The sequence below is a fragment of the Panthera pardus genome, unplaced genomic scaffold, assembly GCF_024362965.1.
Source record: "Panthera pardus isolate Hobbes unplaced genomic scaffold, ASM2436296v1 HiC_scaffold_8, whole genome shotgun sequence".
Taxonomy (NCBI): Eukaryota; Metazoa; Chordata; class Mammalia; order Carnivora; family Felidae; genus Panthera; species Panthera pardus.
The window spans coordinates 97,820,801-97,848,632 of NW_026527013.1; the positions used below are offsets into that span (position 1 = coordinate 97,820,801).

General features: G+C 38.6%; 1 protein-coding gene across 16 annotated transcripts in view; it reads left to right on the plus strand.

Annotated features, from left to right (window-relative positions):
* Positions 1 to 249: 249 nt before the first annotated feature.
* Positions 250 to 27,832, plus strand: part of PPP1R9A (protein phosphatase 1 regulatory subunit 9A) — a 324,540-nt gene continuing 296,957 nt past the window's right edge. For 3 of the 16 annotated variants that reach the window (XM_053897831.1, XM_053897834.1, XM_053897841.1), the window contains exons 1-3: positions 549 to 831; positions 1,084 to 1,289; positions 2,575 to 4,188. In XM_053897831.1, coding sequence (XP_053753806.1) covers positions 2,797 to 4,188 — 1,392 coding nt within the window. In that variant the 5' untranslated portion in view covers positions 549 to 831; positions 1,084 to 1,289; positions 2,575 to 2,796. Of the gene's footprint in view, positions 389 to 542; positions 832 to 1,083; positions 1,290 to 2,574; positions 4,189 to 27,832 lie in introns of those variants that run through there. The other 13 variants (XM_053897836.1, XM_053897835.1, XM_053897846.1 and 10 more) reach the window with 9 other exon arrangements.

Genomic DNA, 27,832 nt, shown 5'->3' on the forward strand with positions numbered 1-27,832 from the left:
AGACTTGAGGTCAAGGTGGGTGTTAGGCCGGGCAAGGCGGCCTAGGTGAGGGCCAAACCGGCCTGGAGAGTAGCCTGGGGTTTTAGATGCCCTGGGGTCATGAAGTTAACTGCATACTTTGTGCAGGCCCAGTAGCAAGCGGACCTAGAGCCCAGTTTCTGCCAAACCAACCCCGGTAGCAGAAAGGCGGACGGGCCCCAGAAGGGCAGGCCTTGCCCTAGGCCGGGGAGGCCCCTAGCCCACGGCCGAGGGGGTGGGGCGGCCTCGCCTCGGGCCGGTGCTTTTCGCCCTCGGTTGGCCGCCAGAGGCTCCCTCTCGCTCCCTCTCCTGGGATTTTGCTGCCGGGCTCCCTCTCTCTGCGGCCCTAGAGTTAATCCCATCAGCCGAGGTGAGGCACCTGTTACCCTGGGCCTTCCTCACCCCTGCGGCCTCTCTCCCACTACACTCTGGCTCCCGGGCGGCCCAAACGGCCCGCAGCGGGTGACCGCACGTGGGCCAAGCCCCTTCCGCGCCCCGACCCCCCTCCCCGGGCCGGCCCGAGTGGGCGAGCGTGTCGCGGCCCGGGCCGCCGCCCGCCCGCAATGGCGTTGGGGAGCGCAGCGCGCCTCCCGGGGCCGCCCGCCGCGGGCAGGGCGCGCGTGGGGGCCGCGGCGCGAGTGGAAGCCGCCGCCGCAGCCGCCCTCCGCGCTACGCCGTGAGCGGCGGGTGGAGGGGCGCCGTGCGGGCCGGCGCGGATAGAGCCGCGGCCACAGTGGGGCGGGGGGCGCCTCTGAGGAGGGGGTGGGAGCCGCGGCCGTCCGACCCTCCCCGCCGGCGGCGGCTCCCGCTCGGGTAAGGGGGAGGCTGTGCGCGGGGCGAGGAGTTGGGGAGGGTGGAGATGAAGAGGAAAAAAATCGGGATGTACAAAGGCTGAGTTGCAGGCTGGGGGTGGGGGTGGGTTGTGGTTGGGGAGCGATAGGTTGAGGATCGGAGGCATTATCAGTGGGATCTATTGTTTCCTGGCACATTGGGAGGAAAAACAAAGGGATTTATTATCATTACCCTGTAATTTTTTTTTCTTTTTCTTTTTTTAATGTGGCCAAGGAGCTCGGCTCTCTCGGTGCCACACTGGGATCCGCCTGGCAGCCGCCGGGAGCCGCAGCCAATGTGTTAGGACTTCAGGTGCTTTTTGGCACAAAGCTAGACTGCGACCTCCTACCATAGCGCTTGGCGTCACCTGCTCTCCCGGCCCTGCCCCGGGGCCGAGGGATTGCGTCCCGAACCAGGCTTGGGAACCGGCTGCCTCTCAAGTTGGTGTTATTTATGTTTGTCTTTTGTGAGGGCAGGTTTTGAGTCCCCCGGCGGCCTCATCTCCCCCGCCCCCGCCCCCTCGGGTTCGAATTGGCCGGGGAGGGAGTGGGGTGTATGTGTAGGGGGTGGGGGGAGGGTGTGTAAGGCTTAAACAAATGTCAGGGTACAAGGAGATTGTCGATGCTTTACCAAAAAACAGGCACCACACTCTCAAGCCTTTCTTGTTTGTCTGCATGGGCCATGCATGCGTGCTGGGCCAGGAGCCGAGTTTGGAGGCGGTTTCAGTGAAAGTGTGTGCTTCCTCAGCTGATTATGCGTGAGGGTGATATGGCTAGGCCTAATATTAAAAGACAAAACAAAGCAAAACAAAATGAAAAATCTTTAGCACGACATTGTCTGCGCCTCAGCAGCTCTTGAAGTATTTGATTACTGGCATATTGATATAAAATCCAGCTGTGGGCTAGTGGAGACCAGCAAGCATGCATTGCGTTGCATTTTGAGCTTGTAGGAAGTTAGAGGCAAGTAGGAATAAACAAATCAGGGTTATGAGAAGAGGTTTCATGTTATGTTTGCTTTCTGATCGTCACGTTCTCCTACATTTATTCCCATGATATTCTACACCTCGCTCTATAATGAATACTATCCACTCTTAGGAAACTTCCAAATATTAGATGTAACTGAACTTAGAGTGAAAGTTACTTTCATGTGAGAACTTTCTTCTGCTTGTTTTGGTCTGAAATGTACTAATGTTGTTTTGGGGATGCTGCAAATCAGAATATTGGACCAGAAAGAGTGAAATAAGCCTCTGTAGGCATATTATGGACTTTGTAACCATAGAATCCAAACTTTGAATTGTGCTTACCCAGAAAGAATAAATTCTACCTGATGTGGAGCATCCCAAATGAAATTCGTTTTTTTTTTTCCTGGACAGTTTGATGATATCTTAAAGATCTAGGGACAGCTGTTTTTTTTTTTTTTTTTAAGACCATTCACAAAAGCAACCAAAACTTAGTCTAAAGTAGTGTGCTTATGTGTAACTCGTGTGTGTATTAGTGTGTGATTTCGGTAGGGACCTCCAAATTGTGTTTGAAACATTTTTGTTACCAAGGACCAATCAGAGTTATAACTTTTAAATTCTTGGCTTTTAAATGACCATTTCAATAAGTAATTTTTTTTTCTGTTTGATATATGACTGAGTCACTTTGAAAAGTGTATTCTTGGTTGACTAAACGTAAATTTTCAAATAAGTAAATGAATGCAGAAATTCATTCTTTTCTATTACAGATGAACCTCTAGTCTTGCTTTGAAAAAGCCATTTTGTGTAACTCTTGACTGAATAATTTCCTAATACACCTGTTGGGAGGATCACTGATACAGTATGCCATTTGAGAGGTACTTTTTCTTGACCAAATACTCTCTTGGTGATTAGAGAAGAGAGGTGTTTTGTTTTTTTGTTTGTGTTTTCCTGGTCATTATGAACATTGGCTTTTCACCCCTGAAGTAAAAATGTTGAAAACCGAGTCTTCAGGTGAACGAACCACTCTCAGAAGTGCCTCTCCTCACAGGAATGCATATAGAACTGAGTTCCAGGCACTGAAAAGTACCTTTGACAAACCCAAGTCAGATGGGGAACAAAAAACAAAAGAAGGTGAGGGCTCCCAGCAGAGCAGGGGGAGGAAATATGGCTCCAATGTCAACAGAATTAAAAATCTATTTATGCAGATGGGTATGGAACCCAGTGAAAATGCTGCGGTCATTGCCAAAACAAGGGGGAAAGGTGGACCTTCATCTCCACAGAGAAGAATGAGGCCCAAAGAATTCCTGGAAAAAACAGATGGCTCAGTTGTTAAGTTGGAGTCCTCTGTTTCAGAACGAATTAGTAGATTTGACACAATGTACGATGGCCCTTCATATTCTAAGTTCACAGAAACTCGGAAGATGTTTGAGAGAAGTGTGCATGAGTCAGGACAAAACAGCCGCTATTCCCCAAAGAAAGAGAAAGCTGGAGGGAATGAACCTCAGGACGAATGGGGTGGCTCCAAGTCCAACAGAGGCAGTACTGATTCCTTGGACAGCCTTAGCTCCCGGACGGAGGCTGTTTCCCCAACTGTGAGTCAACTGAGTGCAGTATTTGAGAACACTGATTCCCCCAGTGCCATGGTTTCTGAGAAGCCTGAAAACGAATACTCAGTGACTGGGCATTATCCCCTGAATCTACCATCTGTTACTGTTACAAATCTTGACACCTTTGGTCACCTTAAGGATTCAGATTCTTGGTCTCCTCCAAGCAAACACGGTGATGATGCAGAGGATGCTCAGAAGAGTAATACAAGTCCGGTACCAGAAGTGGCTTCGAAAAGTACCTCTCTAGCTTCAGTGCTTGGTGAAGAAACACAGCAGAGCAAGGAAGCCGAGGACTCCACATCTAACCAAGAGACTCCTGACAGAATTGACAGAGATCTTCCTGAGGAACCTTGTGCTGCAAATAAGGCGATGCCAGAGTCTGAAATCCTTTCACCACAAAATGTACCTTTAGAAGATGCCGAAGCTAATTTAGTTGGGAGTGAGGCAGCAATGCATCAGAAGAAAGAACTTGCAGGTGGTGATTTTACCTCTGCTGATGCTCCTGGATCCAGTTGTGGAAAGGAAGTACCCGAAGATTCAAATAATTTTGAGAGTTCCCATGTTTACATGCACAGTGACTATAATGTGTATAGGGTAAGATCCAGGTATAATTCAGACTGGGGAGAGACAGGCACTGAACAGGATGAGCAGGAAGATAGTGATGAAAACAATTACTATCAACCAGATATGGAATACTCGGAAATTGTTGGATTGCCAGAAGAAGAAGACATCCCAGCAAATAGGAAAATTAAATTTAGTAGTGCTCCAATTAAGGTAAGTATGTTTTCTCAGTTTGGTTTTGAAGTTTTTCCTAAGTTTGTTTGTGTTTGGTTTTGTCTTTTTTTTTTTTTTTTTTTCCTAATATTTGGGCCTAAATGTTTGCAGCAAAGATTTGACAGCTCTAAGGATTTTGAGGTTGTTGAGATACCCATGTTGTCAGGTGATTTTAAAAGTTTGGGAGAGATCCACATATTTCCTTAATATGCTTTATGGTTGCACAAACCAGTATTGGCTAAGAGTAAAGTTGAAGAAGTTTGGGGATTGTGAGATACATTCCAATGGACTGGAGTATGAATGACACATACACTGAAAACCAGGAGGGTTAGTTTGAAACAGAATTACCTCTTTAACTGATTTTACCTAAAATTAGCCAGAAGTAAGAAAATTTCCTGAATCCGAACACTCTAGGATATGAGGTATAATGTACAATGGGAGAGTTATGGTGACCTTGAAATAATAGTCTTATTTACTTGCTTAAAACATCTGAGTTATCTCTTACTTGAGTGTAAGTGGATTGTGAGGGATGTTCAAACTTATCTCTTTTTTTTGTACTGCTACTTGGTAGTGAAAGTTTGATTCATGGAAATATATTAGCGGACTTAAATGCTTTAATTGGAAAGCTATGACTGTAAGTAGCTTTGAGTTCAGGATTTGTGATGTAGCACTGAAATGAAATTTTATGAAAGGAAATTAAATTGATTTGTCATTCCGGGATATATTTTTACCTCTTAAAAACTGAATAAATGCCAGTTGAATTCAGATTCTCTATTCTAATGACTTCACTTAGTTAACATTCGGTATAGAAGAAATAGCACAATGTACATCAGTAGCGGGTAGTGAAACATTATTAGCTGATAACGGCAATAGGGGCAGGAGGTAGTGGGTTGAATATCACAGTCTCCTTGGAGTGGTTTTTCAAAGTGTACTTGCGCACCAGCTCTGTCCTAAGATTGTGGCATGCCCTCCTAGGGGAATCTGGAAGGTTGTGGTGGTAGAATGTGTAGTCTGAAACCACTTCCTAGGGACTTCTAGCTTATCCAATATGTATGTGTCATAGATTTGGAATTTGATACGGTATCTTTTAAAAGAATCTAAAATCACTGTCTGTTGTTATTTCCACCTTATGAAACTTCCATATAAGGCTGTAAGATCTGTAGATTTACAGAGCAAAGAGAAATTTGACTTTGTCTTAATTATGAAATACTATTTTGAAATAAAGTGATAACCTGTGAAATTATTTATGGATGTTAGCAGGCAAACTTTCATCTCATTAGTGTAAGACAAAAGCTCTGGGTCAGAATGGGCCATGTCAAATTAAACTATGTTTAAAATAACTGTAGATGTGTTATAAAATAACTAATATAGTGTGGTTTCAGAGTAAGCCAAGTTTCTTTGCTGTGCTTTTCCACTTTCCTTTGTGAGCCTTTCCCCTACTCCCCGCCCCCCCACCCCCCAATTCTAGGCTCTCTCTTTAGAGGTGTCTTTCCCTCAGGCCTAACCAGAGAGCTCCAAAATTTCACCATGCGTGTTTCCTTCCCAAGTGTTCTCCTTTGAACATCATCTTTTTACCCCTTAGGAAGAAAGCAATAAGATTAAATTGTTTCACATTGAGCAAGGCAGGAATAACTGAAATGAACTCTTCAAGGAGTTTGTTAAAACCAGTGACTAACTCCCTAATGGGGATAGCAGCTTATGAAAATTTATCAAGTCCAGCACTACCTACTCAACCAAAAGAGGCACCAGCCTTGTATTTGGGTCCTGTGCTGCCCCAAACGTAACTGCACAGTAATAGATGTAATGAATTTTAAAGGATTTCTCTTTGAAATATGGCTGTTTATATGTGAACAAATCAGGTTTGGGGTATGATATTCTGAAATTCAAGTGATTTTTTCCCCCCTACTATTGCTTATAAAAAAAGCATTTTGCCTCTTAACTGTCATGTAATAAAGAAACTATGTATTTCATGCAACAAAGAATGAAATAGATTACATGCATAAAAGTTTAGCACATTTTATCAAGAACATAGATCAAGATTAAGGTTTGTGAAGCAAAAATAATGCACTGCGTTTTAGTGGGCAGTTAACAGTACTAGTTGGAGTGGATTAAGTTTGCAAACAAAAGATTCATTCTTAGCCCTTTGTAATGAATAAGACAATTGCTCTTTGTTGTTGTTCTGATTGTTTAGCATGTGAGTGGATTCACTTGGGAATTTTGAGAGCTACTTTTCTACTGGTGGTGGTGATGGTAGAGTTTAGATTATTCTCCAATTAAGATTTTTGCCTCAGAGGGTGGTAATAATTAAATTCAATAAGTATTTATTGAAGGCTTGTCATGTGTCTGTTTTCATGCTGTTAGCTGCAGAAGACACACAAATCTGTAATGTTACCTCTTTCTTATGTGAGCTGGTGGAGTCAATTCTTAAACTTGATATTTAAAACCCACATAACAGTCTGAAAACCTGTGCTGAAATGTCTAATGTCCTATGAGGACTTTAACTGTCCTTGGCTGTGCTAAATGCATGGACTGAACAGGATTTGATAGACCATTTGGAAGGGAGAAAATGCTGAGCCATTCCCTATGTATGTTTCCTTATTCTTTTTATAAAGATTCACTTATGGGATGGTAGATTATGATTTCCAACTTAAATCTTTTTCCTTTGAAATTTAAACATACTTCCTCTTTTAGCAACAATAAGTGGACATATTCCTTATAAAAATGATCTTTAGAACTTTTACATTCTTTTCCTGATAGTCTCATCTTAAGTCTTCACCAGGGTAGAATTTCTCAACACTTTCAGACTCTTGTTTTACGTCTTGTTTATGATCTTTGTATGTGTGATCATGTCCTCAGTTTTTATTTCAATTCTTCTATAGATGCCTTGAGTCTGTATTTTCCTAAGATACCTTAAATCTGGACCTAGAAAAACATCAGAGTAATAGCTGATCTTCCCTGTGTAGCATATTACTTATAAATAATTGTTGGTAAAATTTAGAAATGCATTGTTTCTTAATGGATTGGTTGATGTGTTTCATAGTGTTGTCAAAAATGGGATTAATAATGGAAAATATAAAATCCAAGTTTGAGATATGGAATGAGAGTGTTATGAACCATGCTAATTTGAGATGTGGAATTATGCCTTCATTCTCAGGAATTTCTCAAAACCAAGAGATCCAATTCATTGAATTTGCTTTAAATGAATCCAGGATAGAAAAGGTGACATTTTTCATTGTTCCCCCCCCCCCCCCCCATTATTTCAGAACATTTACTGAGCCCTTACTATGTGTCAGGAACAATGCAATATACAATAAAATGTAATAAATGCATAAAATGACCGGAGCTGATCAGGTCAGCGAGTGCTGGTAGATGGAAATGTATAGCCCATTAAGGACGCTTCTCAGGCTATTCTGCTCAACTGTTCTTCGATATTCTTTCTTAGGTCACTGCAACCTTCTTAAGGAAGTCCTAACCCTTTCTCTGTTTCCGGTAGCCTTTTGTCCTTTGGATAGGTGTTCTTGAAACACAGCAGAGATGAAAAAGGTTATTTTCCTAGTTTCCAGCAAGAGGGAGATTATAGGGTTAATGATAGGGTAAGATATATTGTGCTGTACTTTTCTGAGTGTTTTCTCAAACTGGAGCTTTACAGAGCTGAGATTCAAAGGAGAATCACCAAGGGCAGTATTGCTTCTCTAAACCTTACATGATACTTGTTGAAAGTGGGTCTCAGCATTCTCTATCTCTTCTGGAACTCTGAGTTGGTACACAGGGCATATATGAGACTTTATATTCAGGATACTGTTCAGAATGTAGTGCTGAGATCCAAATTTCTGTCTTTTTCTTTCTTCAGATAGTCTCCCTCGGTGCTCTTAAACTTTAATATGCTTATAAATCACCTGGGGATCTTTTAAAATGCAGATTTCCAATTCAGTAGGTATTTTGTGGGAAATTATCTGGATGCAATGGTTAGCCTCCAAGTACACTACCAGCGTTCCTACAGGTTGTGGAATAGATAGGCTCAGCAACCAAATTAAATGTTTGAATCACACTGTTTCAAACACACAGCCAGTAGCAAGAGGAAAGCCATGGGGTAAGTTAGCACACTTAAGGTGCAAAGGTTGAAAGGACCACGCTATGGGAGGCCTGGGTACACAATATTCATGTGTCCTGACTCTCTTTCACATCACTCTTCCCATTGAGGGTGTGGTTATGAGGGTCAGAGTTGATTTTTGAGTAAGGGCTCTACGTACTCGAATACTCTGGGCTCTTGATAATTCTTGCTCTATAGAAGAGAGTAGGTACAAGTACACTTACATACAACTGTAGTTTTGCCAGTTTCCCTGGTTTTATTTGTGTTTCTTGGGTAAAGCACCGGTGGGTCTGGAATAAGACCAGGATGGGCATCCTCGGTGGGTGGCTGATATGGAGATGATACAGCTGCCAGTCCAGAGATAGAATGATGATGATTTAGTCTTTCCATGTCTTTCTTTCTACAAGTGAACCTCTCGTTTGTTCCATCATATTTTCTATTTGGGGATGTCTTATGGCTTACTAACTTAACTATTTTTAACACATCTTATGAATTTTGCCTTTGTTTTAGAAGTTCATAGGCTTTTATTATCTATACCTAATTGGGTCTCTTGAGTGTTGCCTTTACCTCATAAGCTATTAGCTTCCTTACCATCAGTGACTATCACTTCTTAGGAGTTTCATCCATCCCATTTATTTTCTTGACCTTTATAACAGAATTTAATATTCTTGAATAATACAGCAGATTCACAGAACATTAGGTCTCAGGTGAGACTGTGCATTCTCAAGTGGGTGCTGAGGCTGCCGGTCAACAGATCACTCTTTGGAATCTGATTGTGAAGTACAGTCTTTTGGCTTCTGAAAGGAGCCGGTCACAAAATGTTGGGGAAGCCCATTTAACACATTTGCTTTCCAGATCCATCTGCTGTGGCTGTTTGTGTAAAGTAATATCCTTTGCAGCTGAAACAGGTGTAAAGTAGTAATGTGCATGATGTTTCTGGATACCAGAGTGGATTATGATTCCTAAAAAGTTTGGGTCATTAAAATGTCACATCCTAGACTCTTGTGTGGTCTAAGTTTTTAATTATGAAAGAACAGGAGAAAAAAGTTCTTGATAGACTCAGAAATTCCATTTTCTTCTTTTTTTTTGGAAGCCCAAATTAATAAACAAGAGAGAATATAAGGATTGTCATCTTATTTAGTTTTTTTTTTTTTTTTAATTTGGATAACTTGGATGTCATAATATTTAAGTTGGACTTCTTTAAAATTTTGATGTCTTGTACCTGTGGCTTATAACTAGGTAAATATATAAAACATTTTAGTGTACTCTGTAAATCCAATAATGAGTATTTACTGAATGAACCCCTTTTCTAATATTGAGTGTGTACACAAATACCTCTTTTCTATTTCACTAAATGTTGGTCATTTGGTATATAGAAAGGGATTCTTTACTACAGCAAACTATTAATAGATGTTGCTGGCATTTCTTTTAGTAGAAAGGTTTAGTTTTTCGGTTTTTGTATCATCCATAATGTTTTGTCTTCCCATGTAAACTTACCTACAAAGGATGCTAGTTGTTGCATTAATGGGTTTTAAAGGTAAGAGTAGCTGAATTTCGGGGAAAATAATTTTCTGTTATGTTATCCATACCTTGTTTACCTTATTAACCCAGTTACATGCCCATCAATAGTAATTTGATTTAAATCTCATCTTCACTAGATTTTTTTTTCTTCTTCACTACTCAAGGACAGAAAAAATATTGGAATTTCTTTAGAGAAATACAGTTAGATATGGGATAAATTCTGTACGAGCAAAACAAATATTGGTATATTAAACTCTGAATATCATTTGGTTTTTGTGAGGTTATTTAATTTACTTAATATTTTTTTCATAATTTTCTGTGCCCTTCCTTTTTGGATCTGTTTCGTTTTTATTCTTTTGCTTCATTATATTCTACAGTTCTCATTTTGAATGGGAATAAATGATTCATACTTTTTCTTCCTGGTCACTTAAAAATTTTCCTCCTGGTTCTCATTTTTTTCATTTTGGCTTGTGACATAGAAACTTAAAGATGAAAAATACTTCAAGGTAATCTAGTGTAATTTTCCACTCAGTTCAGTTAGCTCTTCAATAGCACATTGCTGACAGATGATCATTCGGCCTCTGCTTTAATAATTCCACCTTTGGGGAGTTTATTATTTTTCAAGGTGAAAGGAAAGTTAGAAGAAGTGTGTGTATGTGTGTGCGTGTGTGTGTGGAGTTGTAAAACATTGTGAATGTGCTTATTTTCATTTATTTTTAATTTGCAATTGTTTTATTGAGATAAAATTCAAATAGCATAAAATTCACCATTTTACAGTGCGCAATTCACTGGTTTTCCGTATATTCACAGTGCTGTGCAACCATCACTATTATCTAATTGTAGAACATTTCCGTCACCCTAGAACAAAACCCTGTGCCTGTTAGCAGTCACTCCTAATTTCCCTTTTTCCTGTATCCTCTAGCAAACACTAATCTACTTTCTGTCTCTATGGATTTGCCTCTTTTGGACATTCATATAAATGGAATCATGGGCATGCTTTTTAAAAGGGATGGCGGGGGCGGGGACGCTCCTGGATGGCTCAATCGGTTGTGTCCGACTTCGGCTCCGGTCATGATCTCATGGTTTGTGGGTTCGAGCCGTGCATTGGGTTCTGTGCTGACAGTTTGTTTAGAGCCTGGAGCCTGCTTCAGATTCTGTGTGTCCCTCGCTCTCTGCCCCTCCCCACACACTCTTCCTCTCTCTCTCTCTTTCTCTGTCTCAAGAATAAATAAACATAAACAAATTAAAAAATAAAGGATGTAGGAGACACCAGGAGTTTGGCTTGCGATATGTTCAAATTTAAGATATCCTGAGGACAGCAGACTATGGGAAAGTCTAAAGGGCAGGGGCAAGAGAATTTTCTGGGTGCTGACATGGTCTAAAAATTAAGTGACAAGAGGTGGGAGCAACAGATCCTGTCTGCCCCTTATGCAATTTCATGGAGAGAGGAGAAAAAAAAACCAAAAAATAAAAAACGGAGGAGACAGCAGGATCCAGGAAGGGATGAGGGTATTTGTAGGGATGAGGAAGAATGGTGTCTGTGGCAAAGAGGATGGTTGGAGCAACTCCCTTGTGGGACACTGCGCTTCTATTCGCGTTATCTGAAATTGCTACTGATGAAGCCCAAGTGTTTGCTTCAGCATGAGGTATCTTTAAAAGCACAAATAGGGGGCGCCTGGGTGGCGCAGTCGGTTAAGCGTCAGGCTTCAGCCAGGTCACGATCTCGCGGTCCGTGAGTTCGAGCCCCGCGTCAGGCTCTGGGCTGATGGCTCGGAGCCTGGAGCCTGTTTCCGATTCTGTGTCTCCCTCTCTCTCTGCTCCTCCCCCGTTCATGCTCTGTCTCTCTCTGTCCCAAAAATAAATAAAAAACGTTGAAAAAAAAAATTTAAAAAAAAAAAAAAAAAAAAGCACAAATAGTACTAATGCTGATTCCATCTTTATGTTGGTTTTAGCACAAGGGACCCTTGTCCTTTTCTGATGATCTGGTCAGCTTATTTCCATCCTCCTGCTCTTACGTTGTTGCTTTCATTATCCTTTTATGTTGATTGAAATTGTTCATAGACTCTTTATATTTAAAATTCTCCTCACTCTCCAATATTTTAATAAAGATTTCATATGCCATACTTGCTGTTATCTGTAATATAACCATTTAGGAGATGAGTAATTTGGGGCAGGCATTTATTTAGTTAATTGCACATTGTTTACTGAAGCATAGTATATATATTGCTATTAAATATTATTAGCTGGTAATGAAAGTAACACCAAGAGTGACTTGGTATTCTGTAAACTAGACAAATCTGCCTCTTGAGGCCTTGGTTTTCTTATTGATAATTGAGACTGTCTTACTTGTAAAAGACCCCTTCTCAGCTTTAACATCTTGTGGTTCTCTAATTATCTCTTATACATATTTGTATAATAAGTACCATTATCATAAATGTGCTATTATTTCAAAGGGAAAATTTTGGACATCTTTTGTTGGAATGTGGAAGTGAATTTATATTGCTCTTGAGAATGATATTTATGCTATAGATTATAGTAAAAACTTTAAAATGGTTAAAGTTTTAAATCCAAGGGAGTACATTTTTATAGAGTGGCTTTTTAGAGCCACTCAACTTTTGAAAGTATGGGTTGAACTATATATTAAACACCCTGCTGAAGAACCTAAGAATAAAGAAATGTTTTGTAATATGGTTGCTGACATATTAATTGCTTCACTCACTTTTGTTCTGGAAATAGCTTCATAGCACAGTTCAACATGAGTGAGATATTGATAAAAATTCCTAATTTTCCAGTCTAACTTTCTCTCATGCATCTATTCTTACAAAAAGGACAATGAAACAGGCAGAATATAAAGATCTTTTATAAAATAAAAATTTTATTTTTCAGGAGGAGGAAAGTTTTTCTCTTCACTTACATCTGTTTTCAGAGAGATTTAAGAAAAGCATTTGTAGAATTAAAACTTTCCTCCAGATATTTATGTCTCAGGAAAAGTGGTTTTAAGTGAAATGGCTCATAGACCTGTTAGTCTCCTCCCTTTTTTAAGTCAGATAATGAATTTTATTTTGTGGGAAGATGATCTTCCAAGTTAGTTTCTACACCAGCTGAAATACAGTGGCTATATTGGAACACATATAGGTTGACAAGGGTCAAAAAAGATAAACAATCATGATTATGGAGCCTTCTTTCCTGGAGTGACCAGGTGAGAGGCTGCCAGAGTAACTATCTGTGGAGTTTTCCCCTTGATGCTTTTGGACTGGCCTCGCCCTAAGAACCCGGGTGACTCACTGCCTTCAATCTGTCACTGTACAGCGAGGGGGACCCTTGTCCACTTCAGAGCTCTCCTCTAAAAATTACTTTCTACTTCTACTCCTCTTTCAAAGTATGTCAGGATAGAGTTGTGGGGAGGGTACATTCATGCTGGAAAATTTGTCTAATCTTGAATACAAGGATTTTAAATAGTACTGAGTCAGAGGTCCCTGTTCAGGGTTTTGAAGAGTTTTCTTTCCTGTGTAAAGGACCTCCACAGAGGAGACGGAAAAGCAGGCTTATTGGTTGGCATTTAAAATCCACTTGTGAGTCACTGCGGTATTGATGGGTTCTTTTACTAAGCACTTGTTTCAGATAAAATGGATGTGCAAAGTTGTTTTGTGGAAAGAAAAAGACATAAATTCACACTGTTCACTTTGAACCTATCTATCTGTCTATCTATCTGTATCTATCTATATTGATGTTAGAAAGTTTAAGATTGAGCACTAAACATTAAACACACAAACAAGCCTTATGAAAAATAAAAACTGGATCAGAAATGAGAGTCTATAACAGCAGAACACAAGAATGATGACAATATAGATTAAGTCTTCATTAACTTTTGATATATGTGCATAACGTTAAATTAGCATTAAAAGGGAATGCTATTTACAGTTTTTTTTCTTGGGATCTAGAATTATCTATGATTGTTTAGGATAGATTTCTGAAAATTGGCTAAAATATACTGCCTGAATTATTATTTAGAAAGGTTGTATCAGTGTATAACTAGCATTGCATTGGAATGGTTTTCTCATAATCCCCACACCAGCACTTGGTGTTATTTATATATTTTATAGTTTTCAGTTTGGTGGGTGAGAAATGTCTCTCATAATTCCATGTATTATGTTGATTTATTGATGAGATGAAGTGTTTTCGTGTGTTTACAGGCCATTTTTGGATATGAGTTGTGAATATTGTGTTTTTGGTCAATGTGTTTTCTTGGCCCATGATTATTAGTAAGGAGTACATCAGAGTTGTTATTTGTCTTGGTAGAAAGTTAAAAGAACTCACATGCCTAGTAATAGGGGAATGGCTAAATTCATTATGATATATACATTTGGGTAATAGGACAAAGCTATCGTAAGTCATGTTTTCTAAAATTTTAAAGATAAGAAATATTACTATACCCAGTATGTTACAGGGTAAAAACACTGGTTGAATACTTAATACGCATTTTTATCACAATTTTATTTTTAATGTACGTATATTTGTACCTAGAACAAAGATTAAAAGCACATACATCGACGGGGTGCCTGGATGGCTCAGTTGGTTAAGTGTCTGACTTTGGTTCAGCTTCGAGCCCTACATCAGGCTCTCCGCTGTCAGAGCAGAGCCCGCTTCGGGTTCTCTGTCCCCCTCTTTCTCTGCCCCTTCCCTGCTTGCATGCATGTGTGCTCTCTTTTTCTCTCTTTAAAAAAATAAATAAATATCAAAAAAAAAAGCACATATGTTAAAATGTTAACTCTGGTAATTTCTGGGTGAGAGAATACAGTTGATGTTAAAAAATTATATTTTTCTAGATTTACTAAATTTTCTATAATGAGCATATGTTACTTCTTTAATTATATGTAAAAAAGTAACGGAAGCACAATTGGAATGATCAGTAATAACAACTTAAGAAGTTGACAAAAACATTGTTTAATATTGACCAAGATTCAAATAATTAACCCTTATGTCACAGAAAATTTTGGTTGAAGAGTATAAATTAATGGAATACTGAAGAAAGTGTTGGTTTAAGAAAATGGGTGGACTTTTGGCAGTTGAATTCATTAAGTGCATATACTTTTTATTCCAGGTAAAATTGATCCCACATTTGTGGGTAAGCTTGTGAATATTATGGGGGAAGATCTTCCAATGTATTTTAAATTATGATGATAACACTTGCATAGATGTTAGATATCTTCCTTCAGTTGCTGGTTGTGTGAGTGATACCCTAATGTGTAACCTCAAGTATGCTTTTAATAAAAAAAAAAACAAAACTGGGCATATATCCTGGATTTGAAGTGAAAAATATTTTGATGAGTAGTCTTACCAAAAATAATAAATATTTGTTTTTAAAAAAGAGTCTAACGGTTCTCCCACATGAAACCATGGCTTTGTTTTTAATCTGTTAAATTATTGAGCTTCAGGGGTGCCTGGGTGGCTCAGTCCGTTAAGTGTCCGACTCTTGGTTTCAGCTCAGGTCATGATCTCATGGTTTCATGGGTTTGAGCCCGTATCCAACTCCACTCTAGCAGTGTGGAGGCTGCTTGGGTTTCTCTGTCTTCCTCTCACTCTGCCATTTCCCACTAGCGCCGTCTCTGTCTCTCTCAAAATAAATAAACTTTTTTAAAAAACTAGAAAAAAATATTATTGAGCGTCAACAGATTTTCACTCTCAGGAGTTGAGAGTGTGGAGATGTCAAGTTTAGTATCTTGACTATATGTAATCCTATGAAAACACTGGCATACTCTCAGTTAAAAACAGGAATTTGAATTCTAGGACTCCACGGTGTCCTTTTGAATATGTTTCCTGTTTCAAAACACCAGCCAATATGTCGTTTCCTGTTGTTCTTTTTAACAAAAGTTTTAGCCGTAAAGAGATTCATTTGATGTATGATTAAACTATATGGTAGTATATAGTATTTTTAGTTAGAGTCAAAGGGTCAGTTCCTCTCATGAATTGGATAGCATTTCACCTTTGAAAAGCTTTGGTAGATAATGCTGGAGCATGTAAATGATTAGAAAAAAATTTTTGTCAGGTAGCAGAGTTTTCTGAAATTAGAAGTTTAAAGTCTTGCTTCTGGTCTAATTAGATCAATTGATAACTCAACTCTTACAGTTTTAAGCAATTCTGGCATTTTGTAAGCTCTGGTGAAGTCCTAATTAAATTCCCTTGCTGTATACTCTGGTGCTGCATTACCATTTTTCATTAGGTATACTTTACTTACACCTTATTACAATGTGGCTAATAAATTCTATTTGTATTTTATTGAATACTGATTTTATAGTAATAATACTTATATGATTGTATATAATTATAAGGATTATTTAAAGGAAAAAAGGCAACATTATTATGCACCCAGCTAACTTTGAGATGAAACTTGTGTTTTTCCATTGGAGATTCTGATGCTTGTGGAATTTTTATGTTGCTGGTTCCTTCTCTGAATAATGAGTTCTGTGAGTAGTATTTTTAAGGAACTAGAGAGCTCTCAGGAGATTGCCCCATTTGCAGATACAGCAATCAGAAGTTTTAGTTTTTTTTTTTTAATTAAAACAATTTTTTTAATGTTTATGTATTTTTGAGAGAGAGAGAGAGAGACAGAGTGGGAGCAGGGGAGTGGCAGAGAGAGAGGGAGACACAGAATCTGAAGCAGGCTCCAGGATCTGAGCGCTCAGCACAGAGCCTAACCAACAAGGGACTCGAATTCACGAATGGTAAGATCATGACCTGAGCTGAAGTTGGACGCTTAACCGACTGAGCCCCAAGCAGGTTGTTTTATGGCTGTGTCTCTGGAACTGTCACACTGCCTGGCACACAGTAGGTACACAATTGGTGGTAGTAACCTTTGATGTCCCTCACCTACGCCCCTTCCCCTTTCCTGTTCCCTCCCCCACCTGAAGGATGATGGTGATAAAATTTGTACATGTATAATGATTGTATAATTTCTTTGTAAGTAAAATTCTTCAAGTTAGCAGTTATAAATGAAAGCCGAGCGATTCCATTATAGATGGTAATCTTTTCTGGTCCCTGTTCTGGCTTGCTGAAGCTGTTGTGCTCTTTCATTTGGGAAATCTCAATCTATTGCCCTGTAAGATAATGACAGTTTATAAGTAACCAGAAACAGTCATTAAAGTATGGTTGCATGAGATATAGCTGTGAGGGTTGAAGGGGGAGAGTATTCATTTTGCTTTAACTTTATTTCTGCTTTGAGTGATCAACCAAGCTTGTAATTAGTTGCCAGAAAATACAAAAATTGAGGCTCCATACTAAAGTTGTAAAGCTACTTAGAAATTTCAGTCATTTGCCACAACTATGGTAAATTGTGTATGTGAGTATATCTGTATTCTTACATGAAAATTATTGAAAATTTAATTAAAGAAGGCAATTGAATTATTTTTTACCATTTAGTCTCTTCCCCACATTTTATTTCCTGAGCTATTTATTAAAATGTGTTTTCTTTTGTACTTTTCTGTGATTAGAGAGGAAATACTTTTTTTGGGGGGGGGTCATTTCTGACCCCACTCACCTTGATAACTGATTTTAGAGATGTCTTTGGTTTTAATTCCAGACCTAAGTTTTAGCTCTGTAATTATTTTGGTAGCCAGTTGTCTCATTCTCTAATCAGATTCTTTCTGAGTATGACTTAGTTTATCCAGAAAACAGCTTTCCATTTTTCTCTGTGACTTGTAAGTAATTAGTAATAAACTGCATGGGAACAAATAATCCAAGGTCTTCAAATCATATTTTTTGTCTGTATGTTTCTTCCACGAATTATATTATCTGGGAGAAGTCTGACAATTGTTATTAGGCTAAAATATGACATCCTTTGTTTACTCATGTAAATTTGCTTAGGTACAAAATGTATGTCATTTTCCCCAGACAGAAATAGCCTTTAATAATGGCACTCTAAGGAAGAGAATTGCCAGGCTGTTTTCTGCATTTTTATTAAATAAAAATACAATAACTTTTTTGGGGGTTTACATATATTCCTGGTGACATAAAAAAGTGTTCTTTAAAAAAAAGAATTACATTTTGGGTGGTAGTGGTGTTGGTAAGAATATGTGACAGTATATTATGTTCATGTTGTTTGAATGAATTGAGCCAGTATGTGAAATACTGTTATGTACTGTATGTTATTACTGCTAACGATATTTTCATTTTGAGATTAATATGATTATAACATTTCACAATTACTGTCTGGGCATTAGTCAAGGTTGATAGATCACTTATTATTCAGGTGTTTATAAATAACTGGTTATGCTGCAGCTATTTAGAGAAGTGTTGTCTTCTAATTGATTGATAAGTCAACAGACATTACTGAATATACTTAATATGTGTTGAACATTGAGCTCTGATGTGTGGACATTAAGATAAATAAGACAAGCCCTTGCTTATCAAGAAATTTCTAGTCTTGTGAAGGAGATGGAGAATAAAACATTTATAGGATAGTTCCATAAGTATTGTGACATAGTTATATTCAAGAAGTGACTGTATGTGTTTTATTCTCCAAACTGGGACACTTTTCACAATAAAAAAGAGGTGAATAATAATAATACATATTTGAGAAAGTAGATGATCTGAGTGTGTGTACGTCTTTATTTATTTTTATTTTATATTTTATTTATTTATTTTTAAGTAATCTCTACACCCAACATGGGGCTCAAACCCACGACCCCGAGAACAAGAGTTGCACACTACACTGACTGAGCTCGCCAGGCGCCTCTATTCATTTTTTAAATAAGAGCATAGGCAAGTTGCTTAGTCTTCTTTATATCCTACAGTGTCTAAGGTGACTATATGATTTATTGTCAAACTGGGACACTTTCTGATAGTGAAAGGACTATTCTTAACACGTAGGCAGCAACAACAGGCATAACCTAGGACTGACCCAGCGTGGCCAGTACACGTGGTCACGTGCATATTAACAGGGCACAGAGGTGTCCCCCTTCATTAGGAGGAGGGGAATCATCAGGAAGGGCTTCTTAGAGGAAATGGTACTTCACTTTATTTATTTTTAATGTTTATTTATTTATCTTTAGAGAGAGAGCGAGAGTGTGCATATGAGCAGGGGAGGGGCAGAGAGAGGGAGAGAGAGAGAGAATCCCAAACAGGCTCTGCACTGTCAGCGCACAGCCTGATGTGGCGCTCGAACTCATGAACCCTGAGGTCATGACCTGAGCCAAAATCAAGAGTTGGAGGCTTAACCAGCTGAGCCACCCGGGCACTCTGGCACTTGACTTTAAAGATGAATAAGAGTTCATCAGGTAAAGTAGGATATCCTAAATCGAAGAAAAGTATGTTAGAGGTAACTGTACGTAAATCAGAACTAAGGAACATTAGGGGTGTGTGTGTGCGTGTGCGTGTGCGTGGTGTAAGAATGTAGGCAGGTAATATTTCAAGGAGAGACTTATATACTAAGTGGTTGGAATTAAATGCAAACTCTGGGGAGTCATTGAAGAATTTAAAGGGATAGTTGACCTCATCATTTTGCTATAGTGCTTCCCTCTTAATTGTTGCTGGTTCTGGAAAGCTGGAGGAAGTTCATCAGTTCTCCATTCTTTCTTTCATTCCCACTGTTCTTGCAGAAACGTTTATCTTAGATGCTTTCTACCAACTTATTTAACCAACTTATCAGATTAACTGATATTTTCCATACTGATGGGGCCCATCTGACTGATTCTGGCTTACTTACAGTCTGCTATTTAGTATGCCCTCACTTTTCATCCTGCTAAGTTGAGTTGTAGGCTAACTATGAGTTGGTTATGTACCTTTCTAAACCTGTTTTTGCTGGTTTCTTATCTTTCTAGGTATGTGTTTAATTAAATATTAGGTATATCAATGAAATATGAGTGTTAAAAGAAATTTTTTTTCTATAAAACCCTATATTGAAATCTTCAGAAAGGTCTGATAAAGAGGTTACCTAAAAATCTTGCTGTTGAATTAAATGAAGGTGAAATGGATTAATAAAACTGCTTGAACAAATATCTAAAATGATCAACTACTCCAGTTATCTTTCAAGTGCCTTTCAAGATTTTGGCCCACTCTAAGAAAGTCAAACTGGTCATTATAGCCGGTGCATAATGCCAGTTGTTAATTTGTAGACTTAAACTCAAAGCAAAGGTCCTGGCGTGATATCCAGAGATCAGTGAATGAATGTACTTATAGATGTCTTGTGTTAATATAGACCTGATGAAATATAAATCAGATTTTATGATTCTTTAACTGCTTTTTTCAATTAGTTGACAAATTCTTAGTCCAAATTGCTTCTGCTAAGAGGGCATCTTCTTGTAAAGAATGTCTGCTGTAAGCCAGAACTCAGCCCATCTCCTGAACTACATACTGGAACGTATCCTCTTTCAAGGCGTCTGAATTCTAGTGGGAAAGATGGACGGGTAAGTCAGTAGTTATAATGCAGTGAGAGATGCACTGTGTTAGAGGTTTTCACAGGACACTGAGCTCAGAGAAAGAGCACCTGGGTTCTGGACATAAGTTAGGGGAAGCTTCTGGGAGAAGGTGAAGATCTAGCTAAGTTTTGAGGGTTTAGTAAGTGTTTGCAGAGAAAGGGGCAGGTGTGCAAAGTAGTAAGAAGGCACAGAGGAAAGAAAAACACATTATCTGTTGCAGATCTTTTTTTTTTTTTAGTTTATTTATTTATTTTGAGAGAGTGTGTGTGAGAAGGGCAGGGGAAGACAGAGGGAGAGAGAGAATCCCAAGCAGGCTTCACACTGTCAGTGCAGAGCCTGACACAGGACTCAAACTCACGAACTATGAGATCATGACCTGAGCTGAAATCAAGACTTGGATGCTTAACCGACTGAACCACCTAGGCACCTCTCTGTTGCAGATCTTAAAGTAGTTTAATATTGTTAGTGCATAGTAAGGCAAGTTTAGATCATGAGGGTTCCTTTGTGCTAGACTCAGGAATTTGCACACTTTTCTGAAAACTTACCAGTCATGAGAAGGGATTTTGAGCATAGAAAAAGGCATGATTGGATTTGTATATTAGAAAGGTCACTCTGATGGAGTGTGGAAGATGGATTGCAGGAACAGGTCTGGAGATGGGGATGGAGTGGATATGCAGGAGTTCAAATTAACAGGGCTAAGACTGGTAAATATTTATAAGAATGGGGATCAAGACAGGCAAAGGTCAAGCTGGGGCAAGACATAAAGGCAGAAGATGATGAGAGGTGCAGTTTTTTATGAAGTTAACTTTTAAGTACAAAAATCATATGCAACTATTTCTTATTCATCTCCTGGATTTCTCCTTCCCTCCCCAAAAAGCACCTTGGCCTAGTGCTTGGTTTATAACAGGTAGTTAGTAAATGGGAGATAGTGGAGGAATTAGCTGGATATAAAGAGAGAGTTGATTGTCTTTGATCCACCAGTTGCAAAATCGGATGGGTGAACTAATGGGGCCCTCAGGGGAAGGCAGCGGGGTCTGAGAGCTAGATCCAGGTATCTATGGCATTGGGGTACTGTGAGGAGAAGAAACACGAGGATAAGGAAGTGGGACCTGGGGATATGGGGAGGCAGCATGATGGGTCAGGCCCACATTTTGGAGGAATAAAGTTTGAGAAATAGCGCTTTGGAGAAACTTCCAAAGAGGAGAAGATTTAGGAAGATTTTAAGAAGTATAAAGGTTTAACAGCCTTGTTGGTGGGTTGGTAGGTGAAGTAGGGTTCTCTGAGTAATTCTTCTGAGCAGAGCTGGTGGTATTTATGGATTGAGACTAGGGAAGAGCACTTCTATTCAGGGGAGGCCAAAGAGGTACAGAGATGTAAAGATACTGACTCACATTTATTTCTGTTAGAATAAGTTAGTACTGCTGGGCCATTTAAAAACTGTAAGAGTAACTCAGGGCTGTGTACAAGCTTGGTGGCAGATTTGGAAGAGAGTTCAGGGCCAAGAAGAACCAGTGCTGTACTTAGCTGTCAGGGTCTTGCAGGGTAAGCCTGGATTGTTAATGCACCCATCCAAAATAGTCAGGTATGCAGATGGTGGACACCTTCTGTGGAATTACTTTGCCTGGTCAGCTGGAAGTTTTTCTTTTTCCTTTGTAGATTTTTCTAGCTGTGTTTTGCCCTCTGATACTGGATCTGCAGTGATCCTAAATAAAGGCTCCAAAGTGACAAACATGAATATTATTCTAAAGCATCAGTAGACTGAAATAGTACTTCTTTCAGTCTTAATTTGCATTGCAAAAATAAGTGCTCATCAGTAAGATATTGTGTTTGTTTTCTTTTCTGAAGGCACGGTGAACTTCAGATGATATTCCAGTACTTCCTAATTTGATTTCAGGCAGTAGCCTTTTGACAGGTCATTGTAAATTAAAATCTTTTTCCTATTGGCCTGATGTCATACAAGGAGATATTGTTTCTACAAAGGGATGCCACCTCATAAAAATACTAAAATTAGTCATGAAAGAAAACATACAGTGCAAGTTAATGCAAATAGAGGAAGTATACTAACCAATACAATAATAACGGAAATGTTGCTTTTAGGGATTTTTCTGCACGAATTAGACTGGCCGTGGGTTCTTAAAATACCACTTCTATGTGTATGAATGTGTGCCTCTAAAAGTATTTGAATGGGAGTGGCTGTTTCCATGGCTATTTCTTCTTCAGTGAATTTTTGCTGCTGAAGACACCCTGACCTGGCTCTTGGCATTTATTTCACTTGAGGTATGTGTTGGGCTGGGCATTAGCCCGTTTTAAAGACAAGTTCAGTTTTCTTTGTTGTTATGTAAAATTACCTAGCAAATGCTTGTGCTTAGTCCATTCTGTCTCAGGGGTGGCTGGAAATAGATCTACTCAGTATTGCCCTTCTTGAGAAAGAATGGATTGTAATGATTATTATTTTTAAGCAAATCTGTGTTTACCAGCTGAAAGGGACTTTGGATTTTGTGTTGTATTTTGCTTACTGATTCTGTAAATGGTGTCAAACAGATTGAACTGGTACCAACTCCATAGCCGAATTCTCTAAAATGAAGGTGCTGGATTAGAGGATCTTTAGATCTAGAAGTATCTTGTAGACATAAAATTTCAAGCCTTCATTATAGAATTCTTAATTAGTTACATGAATATTCAGACCCCTTACTTTCATGAATGTTGTCTGGAGGTGTGAATTTAGTGTTTGCTAAGTCTATGAGAATGGAGGTAAGGTTTTGGAGAGTTAGTTCTGGCAGTTAAATTTAGCTCTGTTAAAATTGAGAAAATATATATTCACAGCATTTGACCTTGGAATTATAGGTAGGAGTGCTTGAGAGGAAGGGAAAGGGGGATGGTGGAGCTCATCATGACAGTTCATGAATTAAAATGAACCACCTACTCTACCAATAATAATTATGATACATCTTTTTTTATGCTGCTCTTCATTTACAAAGATGGAGACGGAGATTCCAGTCTACCTGGGGCATATACCTTTTTTTTTTTTTTTGGTCAGGAAAGGTAGTATTGTTTTGATTCATCTACATTCTATCATGTGATCTCCTGTGTGACTGGTATCGTATAATGTTGAAACAGATGGTCAGGAAACAGTATGTATCTGCTGAGTAGCGCTATGTGACAAAATATGTGACTATATGATTAAAAGTCAGGAAAGAATTAGCTTTCACTCTGAAACATACACACATACACAAGTTGTCTTTGGCTGTATATGTATACCCACGTGTCTATGGATATATAGATTTATAGCATATATAGTGTCCCGCCACCATGTAGGAAAATTTCAGTGCTTTATTATTAAATTTTTTTAAACTTTTTTTTAATTTTATTTTTGAGACAGGGAGAGACAGAGCATGAACAGGGGAGGGTCAGAGAGAGGGAGACACAGAATCTGAAACAGGCTCCAGGCTCTGAGCTGTCAGCACACAGCCCGACGCGGGGCTCGAACTCACGGACCGCAAGATCATGACCTGAGCCGAAGTCGGCCGCTTAACCTACTGAGCCACCCAGGCGCCCCAGTCCTTTATTATTAAGAACAGTTACATTATCAAACTACAAAGCTCAAGGAAATTCTCTGGGAACATAGTTTGCCATGAGTCGACTGGAAATGTGCACATCTATAAGGAGATTAACAGAGAAATTTATTATGGTTCAGTTTTTAACTGAAGCTGCTTCTCTGAAAAGTCTAAAATACAACAGGGTGAAGTTAAAATATTCTGAACTATTTGCAGAAATGCCACTGAAGCATGTAAAGTATCAAAGTGCTTCTTAAGTCATCACTGAATTCAGGTAGACAGGCAGAGAGATCAGAATAGAAGGTGCAGTGGGAGTCATTCTCCTCCCTGCTCTCAGCTGTACTGGAGACACTTCCAGTGTAGTTAAAGCTCTGTGCCTATATTTAAAAATCAGTGTGGTCAGGGCCTCTCACCTGTCGAACTTGGATGAGCTGAAGAACGGCATCATAGGGCAAAAAGCAGTGAGATGTAGATTAGGCTGCTTACACCCGCCCAGGTAAAGTCACCTGAGTAAATTGTTAGTTTAATTACTTTGTCTCTATTCGGTGACCACTGAGGGATTTCTTCATAATTGAAGGAATTTTCCTAACCACATGAACACTTCACAGTAATAGAATAACAGGAAACAGTCGTGATTCCAGAGCTACGAATCTCTGTAGGTTTGTGAGTATAGGTGTGCTATCCATTACCAGTGGACCAACAGTCGAAAAGTATTTGAGTGCCCAGCCATCCTAGATCTCCAGGAAATTCGTCTGTACTCTATCTCACAAACTTTCCCTTTAAAAATCCGTTTGTTACTCTGCTTCAACCAGATGATCCACATGACTGTGAGTTCTTTCAGGGCAGGGAGCTCTTTGTCTTTGTAATTTTTGTGTCCCCTTTGTGGCACAAATCGAGTGTTCAATAATTAATTGTGAATGAATGACATTTTACAGCCGTCTACCAATATTAGTTATATGAGCATATGTCCTGTTTTCCAGAGTACTTAGGCATTAGAGTAATGAACCCTGTGAATTCTAAGTATATGGTGATAAGTGGTTTTGGTTTAATAAAGAACTATATGCATCTCATGTAAACTGCCTTTCAGGGAAAAATTGGAGAACTAAAACATTTCTTTTTTCTCTTTTCTATTTGACTTTTGAGGTGAAGATATTCAAGATATCTAATGGCCTGGTTCCTCAGCCAGGCTGTTAGATAGGTGGCCCTGTGATTGATATTGGCCTTTCCTATAAGGGGTGATATAAGTAAAAACTGGTATAGCATTGTGGATAGATTGCCAAGCCATCTCATTTCTTAGTTTAATTTGGAATAACTTTGAATTAGTTTTCTTTTATAAGTTTGCAGTATTGCATATACTTATTTGTTGAGGGTTTGCTTTGGGTATGATGATACTGTAGACATCTCTCCGTAGGCTCATGGAAGGATTTAGTTTTTACCTTGCCATTATCCCAGCAAATTTATGATGGTACTTATGGAACGGGAACAGATACTTGAAATATTATTTATTTAAAGGACATGGTTAATTCCTTTTCTAGTGGAGGAGATGCTTTGTGAAATTCGGGCATCTTACTGTATCCTTGTCTAAGTCTGGTAGTGTACAAATGTGGCGTTTCAGTATTTTATTTATTTGGGCTTTGCTTTTGTTTAAAAATGTTTATTGTGAAATTATATGCTTAGGTTTTTATATTATTATAATTATTTTATGTATAACTTTGATTTTTTCTTACTGCATTTCTATTTTTGATGTTTTCCTTTTATATGGTTTAATTTTTCTTCTGTGAGAAAGTAATTAGAGCCCTGGAATCTGCTGTCTTTGTCTTTTGTAGCTTGCTATGCATAAACATCATATGGTTGGAGTTGATATGATCAAATAATTTTTTTTTCTTTTAGTTAACAAAATTAAATTGCGATTCTGTTTCAGCAACAGAAATTTAAATCTGGTTTTATTTCAGATGTATTTTGGTTATAGTTTCCATAATAAGATCCAGACTCCCTAGTTAAGTTGATACGTATCATTTTGTTATTAAATTGCCATTTTGAGGCTGCATTTTCACCCATAAACCTCTTTATAGAATCCCCCCACTGCCATCTACTTAATATTCAAAATTTTGTCCTCATTTCTAGGGTTTTCCCTCTATGCTTTTTTTCATTAGCTCCCTTTTTTACTAACATTTCCTGCTGTTTTCCATTTCATTTTGCTTACATAAACAAATTAGTTTCTTACTTGAAAAGCTTCAGTTTATATATACATACATACATATATATATATATATATATATGTATATATATATATACACATACATAAGACATTTTGTGGATGGTATTTCCCAAAGGATTCTAAGTAATTCGCAACAAGAAAACACAATGAAAACAAATAAATTAAATAGAGAATCAGGATTAAAATGAAGAGGAGCCCAACTGTGGAGACTGTAAATCAGCAGAAATGGTTGCTCTGTTTGTGCTTCACATGTGATCTTAAATATCCTGTAAATCATAATGAAAAGGAGGTATACTCAGTTACATATTTCTTTTTTTTTTAATTTTTTATTTTTAACATTTATTTGTTTTTGAGAGACAGAGAGAGCACAAGTGGGGAGGGACAGAGAGAGAAGGAGACAGAACCTGAAGCAGGCTCCAGGCTCTGAGCTCCACGCAGGGCTCAAACTCACGCAGGGCTCAAACTCACAAACCGTGAGATAGATCTTGACCTGAGCCGAAGTCCGACGCTCAACCAACTGAGCCACCCAGGCGTCCCTCAGTTACACGTTTCTAACACTGAGGACAAGCGGCATTTTTTTTTTTTTTTTAACCTCAGAAGCAACAAAGCTTTTGTTTTGTTCCTAAAGTTTTTGCATGGGACATTATTATGTTGATGATAATAATAAAAAAAGCTAACATTTACCATGCTAGACACTACTTAAGAGTTTTATTTGTATTCATCTGTTTAGTGTTTAGGATAGCCAGTCGCTTTACAGCAGCAGAAACCCACACCCAAGGTACTTGAGCATGGAGTGAGCCCACAGTTTATGGGTGGACCCAGCGTGTAGCTGAGGCGATCTGGCCCAAGAGCCTGTGGTCTATCCTAATGTAAGATAATTTTTTTCTCTTTCTTTTTTCAGTTGAAATAGATGTTGACATACAATGTTATATTAGTTTCAAGAGTACCACATAGTGATTGGACATTTATATAGATTGCAAAATGCTCACCATGACAAATGTAATTACTGTAATAAGTGTCAGTCTTTAGAATAGGCTCTTCGTGATAAGCTGGCTATTTAATTTTTTAAAAGTAATCTCTATGCCCAACGTGGGGCTTGCGTTTATGGCCCTGAGATTGAGAGTTGCATGCTCTACTGAGCCAGTGAAGTGACCCTCATCTTTCTATGTTTTATCCCATTTGGAAGATAGTTTTTCTGTCAATGCTCTTAACTGAGTTCAGAACTGATTGCCATTGCGTAGTATGATTAAAGTAAAGTCACATTCTCAGTTTGAGACATATAAAACTCTAACATTTTTAGTTTTTCTTTGTTAATGTTATTTTATTGACTAGTCTTTGAAAATTTTGAAATAGTGAAATAATGCACACTGACAAATGGGGAACCAGAGGCAGAGTGTCAAATCCACAAGATCAGGGTGAATTAAGAGATGATCCAGGAGTAATTTGAATGTAGAACTCTGTTTAGGCCACATTTTTGCCTTTTCCTGGATTTATTTATTTATTTTTTGTCCAGAATAGAGTACTGGACCATCAGTCAGTTAATGTGTCTTTCCTGTATTGGATTCACTGACAGCTCAGCAAGTATAATTGAGTCACAGCAGCATACCCTTAACAATTTAGACATCAAACACTTGCTTTGAACATATTGTCCGTTGTTTAATATCCCCTAATATGACTGTTCAAGATCCCTAACATGTGGTATAAATTTGAAAGCTTCTCAACCTTAAATGCTGACATCTATCCTGAGTTTTATCATCCAGTTATTACAATACCCTTATGTTTACAAATTATTATTATTTTTGTTAAAAAGATCTGGCCTTTGAATTCAGAACAGATTCAGTGCAGTTAA